At 43.7% G+C, this 15,053-nt stretch overlaps 6 protein-coding genes across 6 annotated transcripts; 2 read left to right on the top strand and 4 right to left on the bottom strand.

Moving 5' to 3' along the window:
• Positions 1-247: 247 nt before the first annotated feature.
• Bfra_009811 (uncharacterized protein) lies at positions 248-1,498 on the top strand (the record flags this gene model as incomplete). The annotated part of the gene is made up of 1 exon (XM_037340149.1): positions 248-1,498. One exon carries the CDS (start codon positions 248-250, stop codon positions 1,496-1,498), a length of 1,251 nt encoding a protein of 416 aa, XP_037189372.1.
• A 725-nt stretch (positions 1,499-2,223) lies between these two features.
• Bfra_009812 (putative ww domain-containing oxidoreductase protein) lies at positions 2,224-3,240 on the bottom strand (the record flags this gene model as incomplete). The annotated part of the gene is made up of 1 exon (XM_037340150.1): positions 2,224-3,240. One exon carries the CDS (start codon positions 3,238-3,240, stop codon positions 2,224-2,226), a length of 1,017 nt encoding a protein of 338 aa, XP_037189373.1.
• Positions 3,241-4,916: 1,676 nt separating this feature from the next.
• Positions 4,917-6,244, bottom strand: Bfra_009813 (putative het domain-containing protein; the record flags this gene model as incomplete). Its single annotated transcript, XM_037340151.1, has 5 exons — positions 4,917-5,244; positions 5,329-5,825; positions 5,917-5,964; positions 6,014-6,024; positions 6,106-6,244. 5 exons carry the CDS (start codon positions 6,242-6,244, stop codon positions 4,917-4,919), a joined length of 1,023 nt encoding a protein of 340 aa, XP_037189374.1.
• Positions 6,245-8,926: 2,682 nt separating this feature from the next.
• On the top strand, positions 8,927-10,587 carry Bfra_009815 (putative fungal alpha-l- protein; the record flags this gene model as incomplete). Its single annotated transcript, XM_037340152.1, has 3 exons — positions 8,927-9,044; positions 9,120-9,178; positions 9,244-10,587. 3 exons carry the CDS (start codon positions 8,927-8,929, stop codon positions 10,585-10,587), a joined length of 1,521 nt encoding a protein of 506 aa, XP_037189375.1.
• Positions 10,588-10,865: 278 nt separating this feature from the next.
• On the bottom strand, positions 10,866-13,476 carry Bfra_009816 (putative nb-arc and ankyrin domain protein; the record flags this gene model as incomplete). Its single annotated transcript, XM_037340153.1, is given in 4 exon segments — positions 10,866-11,834; positions 11,927-12,162; positions 12,174-12,927; positions 12,970-13,476. 4 exon segments carry the CDS (start codon positions 13,474-13,476, stop codon positions 10,866-10,868), a joined length of 2,466 nt encoding a protein of 821 aa, XP_037189376.1.
• A 674-nt stretch (positions 13,477-14,150) lies between these two features.
• On the bottom strand, positions 14,151-14,908 carry Bfra_009817 (uncharacterized protein; the record flags this gene model as incomplete). The annotated part of the gene is made up of 2 exons (XM_037340154.1): positions 14,151-14,825; positions 14,879-14,908. The coding sequence occupies 2 exons, from the start codon at positions 14,906-14,908 to the stop codon at positions 14,151-14,153; spliced, it is 705 nt and encodes a 234-aa protein (XP_037189377.1).
• Positions 14,909-15,053: the final 145 nt, after the last annotated feature.

The following is a 15,053-nucleotide window of genomic DNA, read 5'->3' on the forward strand; positions in this document are numbered from 1 at the left end:
CACTACTACCGCTGTACCTACACACACACATGAGTGACCTGAGATAGTTAGCTTGTTCCCAGCTAGAAATATCTAGTAGGGAAACATAAAATACGGCTATAAAACTCGCAATCAACAGGTGGCTATACTAGCCAGTACATCCTCACATACAAGGACACTCTTCAACCCCCTCCTATCACTACTCATTTACAAATAAATCGATCCTATCAACGTTTCAGACTTCATAATATCTGAACCCATTCTCAAAATGGATAGTATTAAACCCCAGCTCGTTCTCTTTCGACAAAATCCATTCCGATCCTATCGATATCTTGCCGTCTCGAAGCCAAATCCATCAGATGCCTTAAAAAACTCCACGTTTCGCATAGTTCCAAACGATACTATGCAAATGATTGCTAAATATCTCACTCCTGTATCGGCTGGATCCTTTTTCCTCACTTGTCGACAGATTGGCTGGGTGATTGGAACTCAATATATCGATGGCTTGAAGACTTCGAAAGACGACACAATGGAATTTCTGAATCTTTTGGAACATGATCTTCAGGATCAGATCGTTTGTACTGTCTGCAGAAAGCTTCATAGAATACAAAATGCTGAGAGATATGCCAAAAAGTCTTATTGCTGGAATGAATATTCAACTAACCCCGCGATTTCTGGACTTCCAGCATTTGATACAATACCAACTTGTTTGAAAGAAGATGAACTACGCCAGGTGGATTTGTATACTCACAAGAATTTTGGCGTCACTATTTCCAAAATGGCAATGAAAAACTACCGACTTTTTGGTAACGATGCTCAAACCCAGCGGCTCTTAAGACTTTTGTCGGCACCTGAGAACTACTCCGTTGATAAGTTTTCTAAGAGTTTGACCACAGAGAAGAAAGGAGAGTGTCGTATGAAGAATGGTTCCCTATTCACCCGAAAATTCATGAATTACAATTGGAAATGCCAAAGTTTTGAAGCACCTAGTTATATACATATTTGTTCTCATCTGAATCTCGAGAAAGATGATTCTGAGTTCCGCACGAGATTATACTGTGCCTACAGTAGACCTGAAGATATATGGTCAGCGTTACAAGAACCTTGTCAGGAAAACACCGGCACCGACGAGAGCAACACATCTCGGCATGTTCATTCGGGACTTTTGCAGTGTCGATATTGTCTAACAGTATGTAAAGTTGAATTGAAGCACCATAACCGACACGCGATCTCTCACTGCAACACAGCACTGACAATCGTTGTTTACAAGCAATTTGAGTCGGAGGAAGATTGGAGAACGCATCTGCCGCTTTATGATTCAGATGACGAGGAAAGCGAACCGATTGAGTTCTCTAAAGAGAAAATCAGCTCTGTCTTTGAAGTGGATGATACTGGTTTTGGACTTAGAGTTACTTCTTGGATTGAGTTTTATCTTACATGGCAAAAAGTGTTTCTGGATGAACTGGAATTGGTTTGTCTTGCAGTTATATTGTCACTATTGTACTGGCATGGTACATAATTAAGGCAACAAACGGTATCTATAACTCCCATCTTCGGATAATCTTCTCGCTAAAAACACTCAATATAGACACGATTCATCGAGATACATGCCATATTTCTAAGATTTCACGAAATGCGATAAACTAGGTAGGAATCTGATTCAATTCTCCGAATCAATACATTCGAAAAGGAACAAACTGGTATCAAGATAGTCAGAACTCAAACCATGGATTCTGATGCGACTTTAATATTAATGGTACTAGACTCGGAACTTTCAAGTCTGATAGAGGTTACGGTAGGGAGAAATTAGAGGAAGTTGTTATTCTAGTCTATTGGTGTAGGTAAAAAACGGGGTGTCTAATAGTCTGGACTATAGTTTTACAGTAATAAAGATCATTAAATTCCCAAATCAATTAGAAGAATCAAATCATTTGAGACATTAAATGCGATTGAAATATTGAACAATTTTTGAATTTCGAGTTACTTTTAGATACTTCAAATCTTGTATTGTTGCATTGCAGTTAAATCATTGAATACTCTGGGAGAGAGATACAAAGGTTTCAATAACCCGAACTTTAGTACCATAATCATAGGCTTTTAGTTTATACATCCAATCGATTAAATAAAGTCAATTGATACTGTGCCAGCTTAGCAAAAAATGAGTGTATTATGTATGCACTGTTCAATATCTACCAATGTAAAGAATTGAATACCCTGATACCATACACTAAGTTTTCCAAACTCTTACTCATCCAATCCGACCATCTTCAGAGAGTCTAGCCAAAGTCTACCTTCTTTTTCTTTGTCAAAAGCATGCTCCACATATCCCGGAATATTAGCAACGTGATCGAGCTGACGATCAGAAGGATAGAGTCCTACAACTTCGCAATTTTCTAGGTATACTCCGCCTTTGTTCTCAAACTCCTTTCCAATTGCAGCTAACACTGTTGTCGCAGCACCTTGCTCTGGACTTTTCATTGTTTTTCTCATTACCTCTGTGGCATTGTACTCCGCGACGTCTTTTGGGTCAAGATGTCTACTAATCCCAGACAGTATTGCTCCCGGCATCAGTGACGTTGCATGTAACCCTCGCTGACCATAGCGACGATCAATCTCATTGGCCATGTAGATATTGGCTATCTTTGATTGTGAGTATGAACCCCATAAGTCATACTCTTCTGGCCTTTTGGTGTAGTTGTAATCTTCGAGTCTGATACCCCCATTACGATGACTGGCGCTGGATACCATAACCACCCGCGAATTGAATGATGGAGAAGCAGAAGAAAGTAATGTATCCTTCAGCAGTTGAAAAAGTAGAAAATGTGCCAAATGGTTAACCCCAAATTGCATCTCGAACCCATCCACAGTTGTGTTATAATTTGGGATCGCCATTATTCCAGCATTGCACACTAACACGTTTAACTTGGAGCTTTTGCTTAGAAATTTCTCCGCGCCCAACCTCACCCCAGCTAATGAACTGAGATCCATTTTCAGAATCTCCACTCGACCGGGTTCCAAGATATCCTCGAGTACTTTTTCAGCAGTGGTGATGTCCCGTGCAGTTAGATACAATGTCGCTCCCGTGGTAGACAGAGCTCTGGCTGTTTCGACACCAATTCCCGAAGAGCAACCGCTTATGAGGAAGACCTTTCCGGTGAGTTTGCCTGTTAAATCCTCATCCTGTACAATTTGCAAGGCGGTTGGACGTGCATCACCCGGCCCATTAGTTGACTTATGTGCCTCTGTCCACTTTGAAGGCATATTCTTTGTAATCTCTCTCGAAGAAGGGTGTGAGAAATTCGAAAACGATGATATAATTGAGGATGGAAGTGAACTCTTGCCAAGGAGCAAGGAATAGATTTATGTAAGTTATCGTATATCTGTATCATTTCTCTTAAGAATTGGAGGATGGAAGGGAATAACTATAAAGCTGGGGGTTATGGTACTTGTTGCATTGCAGAACACTAACTGCAATCATCATTGGTCAACGGGACGTCAAAATATGCAGGATTGGGCAAAACGGAAGAATCCAAAATGTTCAAATTCCGAGATACCATGTACAGAGAGCTGCCCTACCCATACAAATCTCTCACGACTTCCGTATCAACAAGACTCTCAGAAGCAAATGAAAATCTCCAGGTTATATCAAAAGATATCGGTGCTTACTTATCATTCCAGAAAAAAACACAACCACCCCACACTACCCCACTATCACAAAAAAGCTTCAAAACTTTGAGCCCACCACAACTTCAAAAATCGACGACAAAACAATGATTCAAAATTTTAAATTGATTGAAAAGGCAAAACAACAATGCGTTCGCCGGGAATCGAACCCGGGGCCCATCGAAGTTGTTTCGCACTCCTTGAAAGAGATTGATGGCAACGATGGATTTTACCACTAAACCACAAACGCTGGTGATTACTTAGTAATGATGGAGGGGAAAGCGTTGTTTGAATATATAAAGTTATTTTGTTTGTTTGCTAGATAACAAACTAGATAGAGGTCAGAGGAAGGCGTGCCAATGGTATTCGATTCCATACTGAGATTTGCATTTGGAATCGGTCACTTGCTTATCTTCTACATCTGTTGGAAGAAAAGGGGAATCTTTTGACAATTTTCTAGACGACGAGTAGGGCTTTCCCTCCGAAGAGAATGATGAAGATGTCACTTGGTAGATTCTAATATATAGATTTTGTGGGAACAGTTGATTATTCTTCATATCTCTTCCTTAAATAAATCTAAAACCAAAAATAATAATACCAAAGATAGACTCCCGGACCTAGGGTGTTCTGCTATTGTCCAACAGACACTAAACAAGCGGGTCAAGCTGGAGAGATCAATCATTTGCTACAACAAGGAGGATATTGATAGATAGCGTGCTGTTTCTAGTTGATTCGATCCAAAGTTCTTCGAAAAAAAATTTGCCGCCACTCATTTAACTGTGAGAAGCATCCCATTCAAATAATTAAATCAGCTAGCAAGTGTCGTAGTGCGTCTTTCTTTCAAGTATAATGGTAGCAAGCCAATACGTTGTTATTGGAAAGGGATCTGATGAACTATGCATATATAAGTCAATCCCGTTCCTAAGGGTTATATTAAGATGTGCTGTTAGTGTGCTAAATGTAGAGCCTAGCAAAGCGGCGAGAGTGTTGTAATCTTCGGAAGTGTTGCCCTGCGTCATACAGTCGACTATTCAATCTGTATATCCCTAGAAGCAGGGTGTCCAACAGTCCGGACTGCAATCTAACCTATTTAATTTGACGATTTGACGAGAGTGAATGTTTGAATGACGTTGAAGAGCATCGACAAGAAAAAGAAGGGTTCATTCCTGTCATTGGTTCAATCGGCTTCTCCTAGACGTCCTGAATACATGGGAAATTTTCCGAACAGTTTGAGCCCAACATCGGAGTCGCCTATTTGAAGTATTCACCCAGATTTAGACAACCTCAAATGTTTGGATGCTACTTCTAGTCCAAATGGATTCCATAAATTTACGAAAAGTAGAATCACTGATTCCACCACCGACTGCTATGCCACCTTTATCAAGCGTGGCAATACCCACTCTCTCATATACCTCTGGAGTTTCTGATTGCTTCAAAACTAGTGCTAAATGGCGGTAATCATTACGCCTAACACCTTGAAATGAATTGATCCACAAGCAATGTAATTCTCCATAATCGACTCTGTCTTTGATAATTCTTGACAACGCCAGTGGGTTATCTGCTATCAGCTTCCCCAAACTTTGATTGTCTTTGATCGCTCGACTCTTTGCTTTAACATCATGGAAGTACAATTTGTAACCTTAGGATCCCTCGTAGAACAATTCTACTTTTGTTGGTGTAACGGACCTTCCCTGCAAAACAATCTTTCCACTTTTAACACCACCGTATATATTAGACGGATCGATTAGAGTTGTAAAGCAATCCAAAATCTTAAAATCGGGGGCTATACCACCAGTACTGTAGTGGATCCCTATGTTAACACTCTGACCTGGCTTCCCGCTTGGTATGAATTTTGAATCCAGAGAAGCCCATGGCCATGTGAGTGCATTGTATGGGACGATTCGAACTACCTCACGAGGTTTATTCTCTGGGAAGGTCACACGCCATAGCAAATCATGATGCAAGTTGTCTTCCCAAAGACCCGCGAAATAACGTGATGTTGTCGATTTCCCATTCTTTATCCTACGTTTGTGGCTCTCGAAGTGAGACGCGATCCCTGCAATAGCTGGGAGCCTATCTGCTGGCTTACTGAGATTGAGCTTGGAATATTCATCAATTATTCCCCACTGTCCGAACCATAGATCTTTCTTTCTTTCAGTGGCTATAGTTATGATACCGTGGTACTATGTCAAGGTTAAAATGAATATCACACGGGCATATACAAACGACCATGCTGCCGCATTCTTAGGTAATTTCTGCTGAAGTGAAATGTACAGTCCAAGGTGCCAGGAAACGTTCCTGATATACCCACGCTCGGGACATCTGGACAATGTTAGCCTAACCCTTCTGCATGCCCTTCTGAAACTCCTACCATAGGACCTTCTATACGTAGTTCGGAATCGTGTAAGTGGCTGTGGTCTATCTCCTGCATATAGATCTAATAATCGCCATGGTTTGAAGTACTTCCTGCACCCCGAATCTCACGTGGAGTCCCCAAGAATCCATCCTCCTCATTCCAGCCGTCACAGAAAAGACCAACCGTACTACCCTTGCAAGCAGTTGCAGCTATATTCAAGAAACTAGAAGAGTAAATATGTGCCATTCTGGAAGCTTCTAAATTCCAATCTTCTTCACTATCTTGGATGATACAAAGTGAATCAATCCATATATGATTTACGTTCAGGTGGTAGGTGATAACTACAGCATCTCAGAATGTTTTTGGTAAAAAGTCAAGAACAATCCCAGACGCTCTATCGGAAAGAGTGGCCTTTAAGGTCGTAATAGGCGCATGGGTCGCATCGCCCCAACAGTGACTTAGGGTTGTGTATTTTTGGCGTTTTCCATGGCTGTGAATCAAGTAAACTTTACCATCAGATCCAACCCGACTAACATCTAGCACACGAGTAGGTAGCACTGGCATGATAAGTTCGCTGACCTCGTGGAATTGATGGCCTGTAAGACCTAAACTATCAAGGCTCACGCACTGGCTGAGCCACGTTTAGATATGGCGAATTGCATTCCATATCTTAACTCGCGGAGGAATATGTTGCTGGGGTGCAAAGCAAGGCCATGGTGGAGGTTGACCTTGGAGTTTCAGTTATAAAATTTCCAACGTAAGTTATTGCAGAATTGTCGAGGCGGTCTTACCAGGCAAGGTGCTGAGGCTGACACAGTACTCTCTTAGGGGAGGTTCCTTCCCATCCAAAGAAACTACCGCAGCTAAGTAGCCATATTGGAAAGAAAATTTCAAGAAAGCCACACACTCCACTTTGTAAGTTGCAAATTTCAAGAGGATTGAACACAGCTCGCAGCCTTCTGGTGCTGTTTTCCTTATCGTATACACTCCGATATGTCGATCTCCAGGTTTTAACTTGATTGGATCAAACGGGTGTAATACCGAACAGGTTTTACATGATCTTTGTGTCAAATCCTTACCTTGCGCATAGTGTAGCAGCGTATGGTTATCGGCCAAACGGTTGTTATCACCTTCTCGTTCATGGCTGTCTAATATTACGTCGCCCATGCTCTGATCTTGTTGAAGTTGCTCAGAATTATGTTGAGCAAGAAAGTGCAGCAAAAGAGGAATTCTGTTTATCAGCTTCATCATTTGTCTCCCGCGGCAAATTGTCCAATTATCGGCTTGGCATTCTAGATTCCAATTCTGAAGTACCTAGTTGTTGTTCATTTGAATGGAGCCGCTGGATATTATGGATAACGCCAAGGGGTCCAATGCTCTCGAGGAATCCAGTGTTCTAAGTGAATACGATGTTTCCGACAGAACAAACATGAGATAGACCAACGGTTAATAGTTTCTCGCAATATGAGCGAAGTAAGATGTTGCTGCGTTGTCATTGACCCGCTGGATAAATTTTATCGACAACAAAAGCAGCAAGCCGTGATGTAGTGTCACGTGGTATAGTTGGTAATGATCCACTCGAGCCACTCTCCTCTCCTCTTTACTCCACTCTTCGTATCTCAACACCTTCTCGGAGGATTTTCAACATCTGCCGCAGGACCATCTTTCACGAAGTATAGAACAACTCGATATACGGAGTATGGTCCGACCGTACCCAATATGATCGATGCTTGCGTTCGTGAATGCAACAACGCTCATTACTCTTCTTCTCATTGTTCAAAGATCTAATCTCCTGGACTTCGCAATATTTTTGCGATGAAAATCCTATGTATCGAGACGAAAAGTTCTTTTAATTCCAAGGCACACTGTACATGGAACTATTAGGCAAACTACATCGGTATTTATTGGATCGCAGGTAAGACAACATCTTTTAGACTGGTGGACCTCGGGATGATAGAGGTCGACGGCTTAACATAGTCTTGTGAACATCAAGCTTTTCTCCCGCTATTTTCCCATTATGTCAGGGCCAATCAAAGCCTCCGGAAATATATACTTTCATACTTCTAATTGACAGTTCTACGTACCTGCATCTGCCGAATTATTCCATCAAGTGGCTATGGTTACAATTGAAGTGGGTACCGACACCAGTGCTTAAGCGAGCATACTTTTCACATGCACAACGGGACGGGCAGCTCGATTCGGCAGTTTATTGCCGGCCTGGGGCCCCGGATTTCAATATTGGGTTAATCACAATTCTTAAACACTCTGGCTTACCCCGCAGATCTAATTACCAAAGATCAACCTGTGTGCTGCCGATTGGAGCGCATGGAATATCTTTATACCTGCAGGTCTTGGGACCCGGTATTGGATATAAATATCTGCAGCTATACAATCCGCTGTTTTAGTTCAGAGAACTAACTAATAGCAGATATATGTTCTAATTAAAAGTGGCACGGGTCACTGAAGTGGCGGGCATTCCTCCACTGATTGTTGACATAGTGCATAAATTCTACTAACAATACCTATGATTAGGTATGCGGGGTGCATTCGGGATGACCCGAGTTCCCCATCAAATTGGTGCTGTCGTTTCTTTAGCACTGTACAAGTCAGACCTCGTGACGCGTATAATACTTGTTCCGTGAGCATCAGAGGTGGAATAAAAAGTTCCATATGACTCTTGGTCCTCGGATATCTGATGAGTGGCTATTTTAGAGTAATTATCAATACGACTAGGTAGGTGCATGCTATGCGTACCAATCAGGAGCATGCAAGCCAAGCTCCACAAAGTTGATGAAGATAATAAAAGGCAGGCCAGACGCCGACCTTACAGTCTACAGTTCAACGTTAGTGGCCATCTAAGCTTCTCGTTAATGATTTGAGAACTTTCAAGCGTGCCTCACCGTCGTTCCGCCACAAAAGTGATTAGATATGTTTTCACGTCAAAGACTCCAACGCGCTCGCGTACTTGCTCTAGGCCTTGTTGCCGCTAGCCCTCTCGCTGCTGCTGGACCCTGCGATATCTACTCCTCTGGTGGAACTCCGTGTGGTAAGCCCCCAATTGATTACTTCAGATCTCGTTACGTTGTAAAGGTTCCTGATGGCTGACCCCTCAATCTTACAGTTGCCGCACATAGTACTACTCGAGCTTTGTACAGTGCCTTCAGCGGCTCGCTCTACCAGGTAAGCAATCAGATGCTCAACCTTATATTCTTTGGTAAACGATCACTGACTCTTCGATATACTAGGTTAAACGTGGCTCAGATGGAACAACTACAAACATTGCACCTCTAGCTGCAGGAGGAGTGGCCAATGCTGCTTCTCAAGACACTTTCTGCGCTAACACCACCTGTCTCATCACAATAATCTACGATCAGTCTGGCCGTGGTAATCACCTCACCCAAGCTCCTCCTGGAGGATTTGACGGTCCCGATGTGAACAGTTACGATAACTTGGCCTCTGCAATTGGCGCACCTGTCACACTGAACGGTCAAAAAGCATACGGAGTCTTCATTTCGCCCGGAACAGGCTACCGCAATAATGCCCCTAGTGGAATAGCTAAAGCTGATGCAGCGGAGGGTATGTACGCAATTCTTGATGGAACGCACTACAATGGTGGATGTTGTTTCGACTATGGTAATGCAGAGACTAGTAGTCTTGACACTGGTAACGGTCACATGGAAGCCATCTACTTTGGTGACAGTACCGGTTGGGGATCAGGATCCGGCAGTGGTCCTTGGCTCATGGCCGATCTTGAGAACGGCCTATTCTCCGGTGTGAGTGCTGGTGTCAACACTGGAGATCCATCAATCACCTCACGTTTCTTCACTGCAGTCGTCAAGGGAGGACCAAATCTATGGGCGCTTCGAGGTGCCAACGCTGCATCTGGCGCTCTGTCGACGTACTATAGTGGTGTGCGCCCAAGTGCGTCTGGCTATAACCCAATGAGCAAAGAAGGTGCTATCATTCTCGGAATCGGCGGAGACAATAGTGTAAGCGCTCAGGGAACTTTCTACGAGGGTGTGATGACCACTGGTTATCCATCTGATGCCACCGAGAACTCGGTACAGGCCAACATCGTAGCTGCTAAATATGCTACCACATCATTGACCAGCGGAACTGCTCTTACCGTTGGTTCCTCGATCTCCCTTCGGGCTACCACCGCCGGGTACACAACACGCTACATTGCACACACTGGCGCCAGCGTGAATACTCAAGTTGTTACGTCATCCAGCACCACCGCGCTCAAACAACAAGCTAGCTGGTATGTTCGCACCGGTCTTGGAAATAGCGCCTGTTTCTCCTTTGAGTCAAACGATACCCCCGGCAGCTACATCAGACACTACGACTTTGGACTTCTGCTCAATGCCAATGACGGCACCAAGGCGTTCCACGAAGATGCTACATTCTGCCCACAAGCTGGTCTTAACGGCCAAGGTAACTCGATTAGAGCTTGGAGTTACCCTACCCGCTATTTCCGTCACTACAACAATGTACTCTACGCTGCGTCCAACGGTGGAGTTCACACCTTCGATCTCGCCACCTCGTTCAACGACGACGTAAGCTTTGTTGTCAGCACCGGCTTTGCTTAGATTCTTTGCCGAATACCCTCTAGTTGCTGAAGCGTTTCATTGATTTTCTTCTGTATGAGTTGGTCCACTGCTTGTTCGTTCACGTCAGTCTATTGAAGCATGTCAGTTTGTAAATACACACGTTATAGGGCTAGTTTAGGCAGTATTTTCCACAAGTGTTATAGTCATTGGTGTAAAAGTCTCTCATAGCACATCTGTACATATATATTTTAGTGGGATACATAGCAACAGAATTCAAAAGTTAAATTCAATCTTTTCAAATCCCACATGTGATAGTACTACCGGATCTTAAATAGACTTTCCTCGAATAGATATGAATGGATTGCTTCCCCATTCATAATCCTGTCCATATATGCTTCACCAACCAACTGCCAATGCACTTCTCCATCCAGATTCAATGACTTCCGTAGTACCACAGGCACACTACAGCCGTATAGAATGCAAACCGAATCACCGTAGTTTGCGTTTTGAGGAACGAGACCTACCACGATGTTTTCCATCTCTTTGTTGCTGGCACTTACGCTTAATTTCAGTTGACAAGAACGCCGATTCCAAACGATGTCTCGGACAACTTTGAGGTGCGCTTTGACAGTATCCGAAGTTTGGATATTCAGAATAAGCTCCTCAATATCAATGACCAAGCTCGGGTGCTGCTGATTAATGGAACCGCAGCTGCTGGATACAGTGTTCAAGATACTAGTCATTGCTTCTTCATAGGCCAGCGGTGCAGGTTCGCCCTTGTCGTCGCGATCTGCGCAAATAATGCGACAAGCATCTGGCACATGTATTCTATTCGTGTCTCGACCGGGGCTTATCGATCCTAATGATTCTAGGCCTTCTGTCGTCAAGATAGCATCAGCGAATCTTGTCGATCTTCGAATGATTTCTCCAAGAATTATTCCTTTGGTGTGTAATGATCCATTGCATACACCGTCAACGCCACATCCGACGTGGACATCAGGTTTAGTTCCGCCATGGGCATTGTAGAGTCGCTTCTGGTTACGGCTGACCAAAGAGATACCGTTTATTCGGCGGTTTGATCGCCAAGATGTATTTCCAAATGGTAAATTGTCTCGGGATGATATCCATGATGGATACGATTGTACACCGAAACGCTGCCTAGTTTGGTAGCTGATATCAAGTGTCGTGGAGTTTGAGATTGGGGCCCAAGGACGGCAGATAACGTCCAGCGAGCCCGATCGCCGGCAAGAGTGCAGGATGAAGTCTACAAATACATCTAGTATACCCTTACTATAATCAGGAGTTATATAGTCAGACGAATTAGATTGCGGAGCGCGAGTGGCATCATTAGAAAGGTTTAGTAGAGAAAAGATAGTACCCTTTTGTCGGTAGTCTCACTGAGTGTGGTCAATTCCACAAGCGTTTCTAAAGTCAAAAGGCAGCGAGTTCTCGTACCCACTGCGGACTTTTCGAACGCGCCTTTGATATTATCGAGAAGTCTAACCGCAGCCGAATGATGAAAGTTTGCCAGGACTGTCGTCGTGAATAAAGGGGGCGTGCTACTCGGATTAGCCCGAACCAAGTCTAAAGCCCTGTAAGATGGTCCATATGAACCTGTCGATCACCACAATAAATGGAGGAGTTTCTTGAAAAGGCAGCTTCTTGGAGAACCCAGCCCCTAAGAAACCATGTTCTTTCCAAGATGCGAGCCAGGCCAATTATCCCGTAGTGCTCCCACCATCCGGCCTTCCACCGAAATTCGTTTACTGTCATTTTAGCAACGAGACCTATAGCAAACTTGCTAGTTGAGTCCTCCTCACCAAGCCATATGAGCACACCAATGGCTGCTGTGTATATTGTTGACATTTGACTAAGTTGCGCATTTCGTTCAAAGTCATCACGCTGGTTGATGCAAAGAGAATCCACCCATATATGAATAGGAGCCTGAAGCCTCATTCTTTGTAAAGCATGAAAAAGATTTGGTCTTATAAATCTAGCTTCTCCGTTGATCATAAGACCATGGATCTTGGGCTCTTGTCCCCAAACATAGCTCAAAGTATAGTATTGTGGGTGCGTTGAAGTGTTATGCTCAGAGACCTCGCCAATAATGGTGCTTCCTACTGCTCCAGGCTCCAACCGCAAGATCCGAAATTGATCGGCACCTAGCGGCTGGGAATATAAGGGCTGGCTGGAGATATCGGGAGAAATTGGCTCCGTTTGTCTGGGCGCACGATTGTTTCTACGCTTTTGAATCTCTTCCCTAAGTCTTCTAAGTGCAATTTCTTTTCTTTCGCCATATATAAGAGGCATATAGACGCCAAACAGGCCTAGCATTGAACATGCAATATCTTCTTCAAATGTAGCCTGGCGATTTTCAATCTAAGAAAAATCTTCTTCGGCATCTATTTCGAATATTCCAACATCGCTTCGGATCACCGAAATTGGAATACCAGCTATCTCGTGAATCAGCGGCACCAAATTTGGCTTACTACCTATAAGTTTACCCTCGCGAGTAAAAAAGTGTACCACAGGTGGTGCAAGAAGCTCTAGAACAGTCCAGCCCCGCGTCAACCACCTACTTCGCCGCATTTGTGCCTCTGAAGACTTTTCGCAATTGTGTCTGCTTGGCATCCATTCTGCTGATACATGTTCTAAGTAAACGCAACATAGACTAGCATCTTGGTACCAACGGAACATCGAGTTAATTGCCTCTTTTCTTTCCACGCTGCTCGATATGTCGATACAGCATGTGTCTATCCAAAAGTATTCGAGGCCATTCTGTCTAGCCATATTTTCGCAAAACAAAAGTTTCTCATGCCCAGCCTTGTCTCCACCCGGACCATTCACCAAGTCTTGGAAAGTGATCTCGTCGATACCCCATGTGTGCAAAAGTATAGCATATTTTGGTACGTCATCTATGTAGAACATACTTATGCCCTGCCAGCGCTGATACTTTTCAAAAGCCTCATTGTTCGAATCAATGGTATTAATTGTGTTGAATCCGAGTATGAATTCTCGAGACATTCAAGGATAGCGGATTTAATTGGAAGGAACGTCTGGTCAGAGATATGGATGTAAGTTGGCTGAGCTGGTCTCAAAAGAAAAGAGTGGTTCCGAAATTTTCAGCAATCTAGCCTCGTCAGTACGCCTGTCTACCAAATCAGATGTCAGAAATTCGGCATCCTTTTGTTACACAGAATAGCGAAAGGGCATCGACCCATGATAGGGTTCAAACGTTAAACCAATTTTTCGGCATGATACCATTCATCTTGAAATCCATTTACTCTTGCGTTCCGTTCCGGTAGCAGTGCTATGTGGCAATTGCTGTTCTGTAAGTCAATGGATAAAGATTCGCCGCTAATTGATCGAGGCGGGAGGCAATACACACAGACAATAAGCTTAGTGATAGTAAATAGATACGAGGCGTATTTACACTCTTCCTAACAGTTTGTGAAAAGTAAAGTACCCAGGGTATACCATGACCATATCCCAATAGAATAGTCCCAATCTATTCATTCCAACACGCCAAATCAACAAAGCCAATTGCAAGAAGTACAAGTACAAGATCATCACAAAAATGTCTCCGGGTCTGAAACAATAATTTACTCCTTCATGCCAGAGCTCTCACTTACACCTCTCCCATATTCAAACGCACCCATTTCTCCTCTCTCCAACCTCATGGCTGATGTTCTTCTCTTTCTCCTCCATACTACCAGCACCACCTCCAGTAGCGCAATGACGGCATATACACCCGCCATGACAGCTACATCAAGAATCTGGTCGCTAACTGGGTATTTGCTCTCCTTTCTCCCATCGTAGCCATATTGTTGTTTCAATCCAATAACCTGCACAGCACTCATGATAATTCCTCCTACCCAAACTAACATGTTTATTCCTTGCCACCACTTTACACGTCTTTGTATCCCTTCACTCCAAAACAAAGCAGCCGAGAGAAGGATTCCGGCGTAGGCGAATGGCAGTAAACCAATGCCATAGTGAAGGTTAGTCAACCGCACGATTTCGAGAGTAAGCATGGCGATGTTTGCAAAAATGAGGAAGTAGTAAATGATGAGGAAGGTGAGGTAAAGACATGAGGAGCGGGTATTGGAGCGCAAGTGTGCGGTGGAGGGGTTATAGTTGATTTTGCGGTGGTGTTGCCCTAGAGCAAAGAGGATAGGTACGAAGGCGAGAGCAAGCCAAGTTGGAAGGGGAATGAGGATAACGTCTGTGAAACAAGTTGTGGGGAGGGTTGAGGAATTGAGGTGGGAGGCTGGGCCCTGGAAAAACTGTCAGTGGATGCGAAGCTGAGGGGAAATGTATTGGGACGTACGAAGCCCTCGGGTCTGTTTGTACAGAGCATTCTGTAAAGGATCTCTAGTTGTGACGATGATAGATAATGCGCAATGAGTTCCCCGCGTCTGATTCAATGTCGCGGCTTTGATGATTTGTTTGGAAGATTGTCCGCAGGCACAAAATTCGTCCCAAGTTACTTGTGTATTTTGTGT

Source organism: Botrytis fragariae, assembly GCF_013461495.1.
Source record: "Botrytis fragariae strain BVB16 chromosome Unknown tig00000163, whole genome shotgun sequence".
In the NCBI taxonomy this organism is placed as follows: Eukaryota; Fungi; Ascomycota; class Leotiomycetes; order Helotiales; family Sclerotiniaceae; genus Botrytis; species Botrytis fragariae.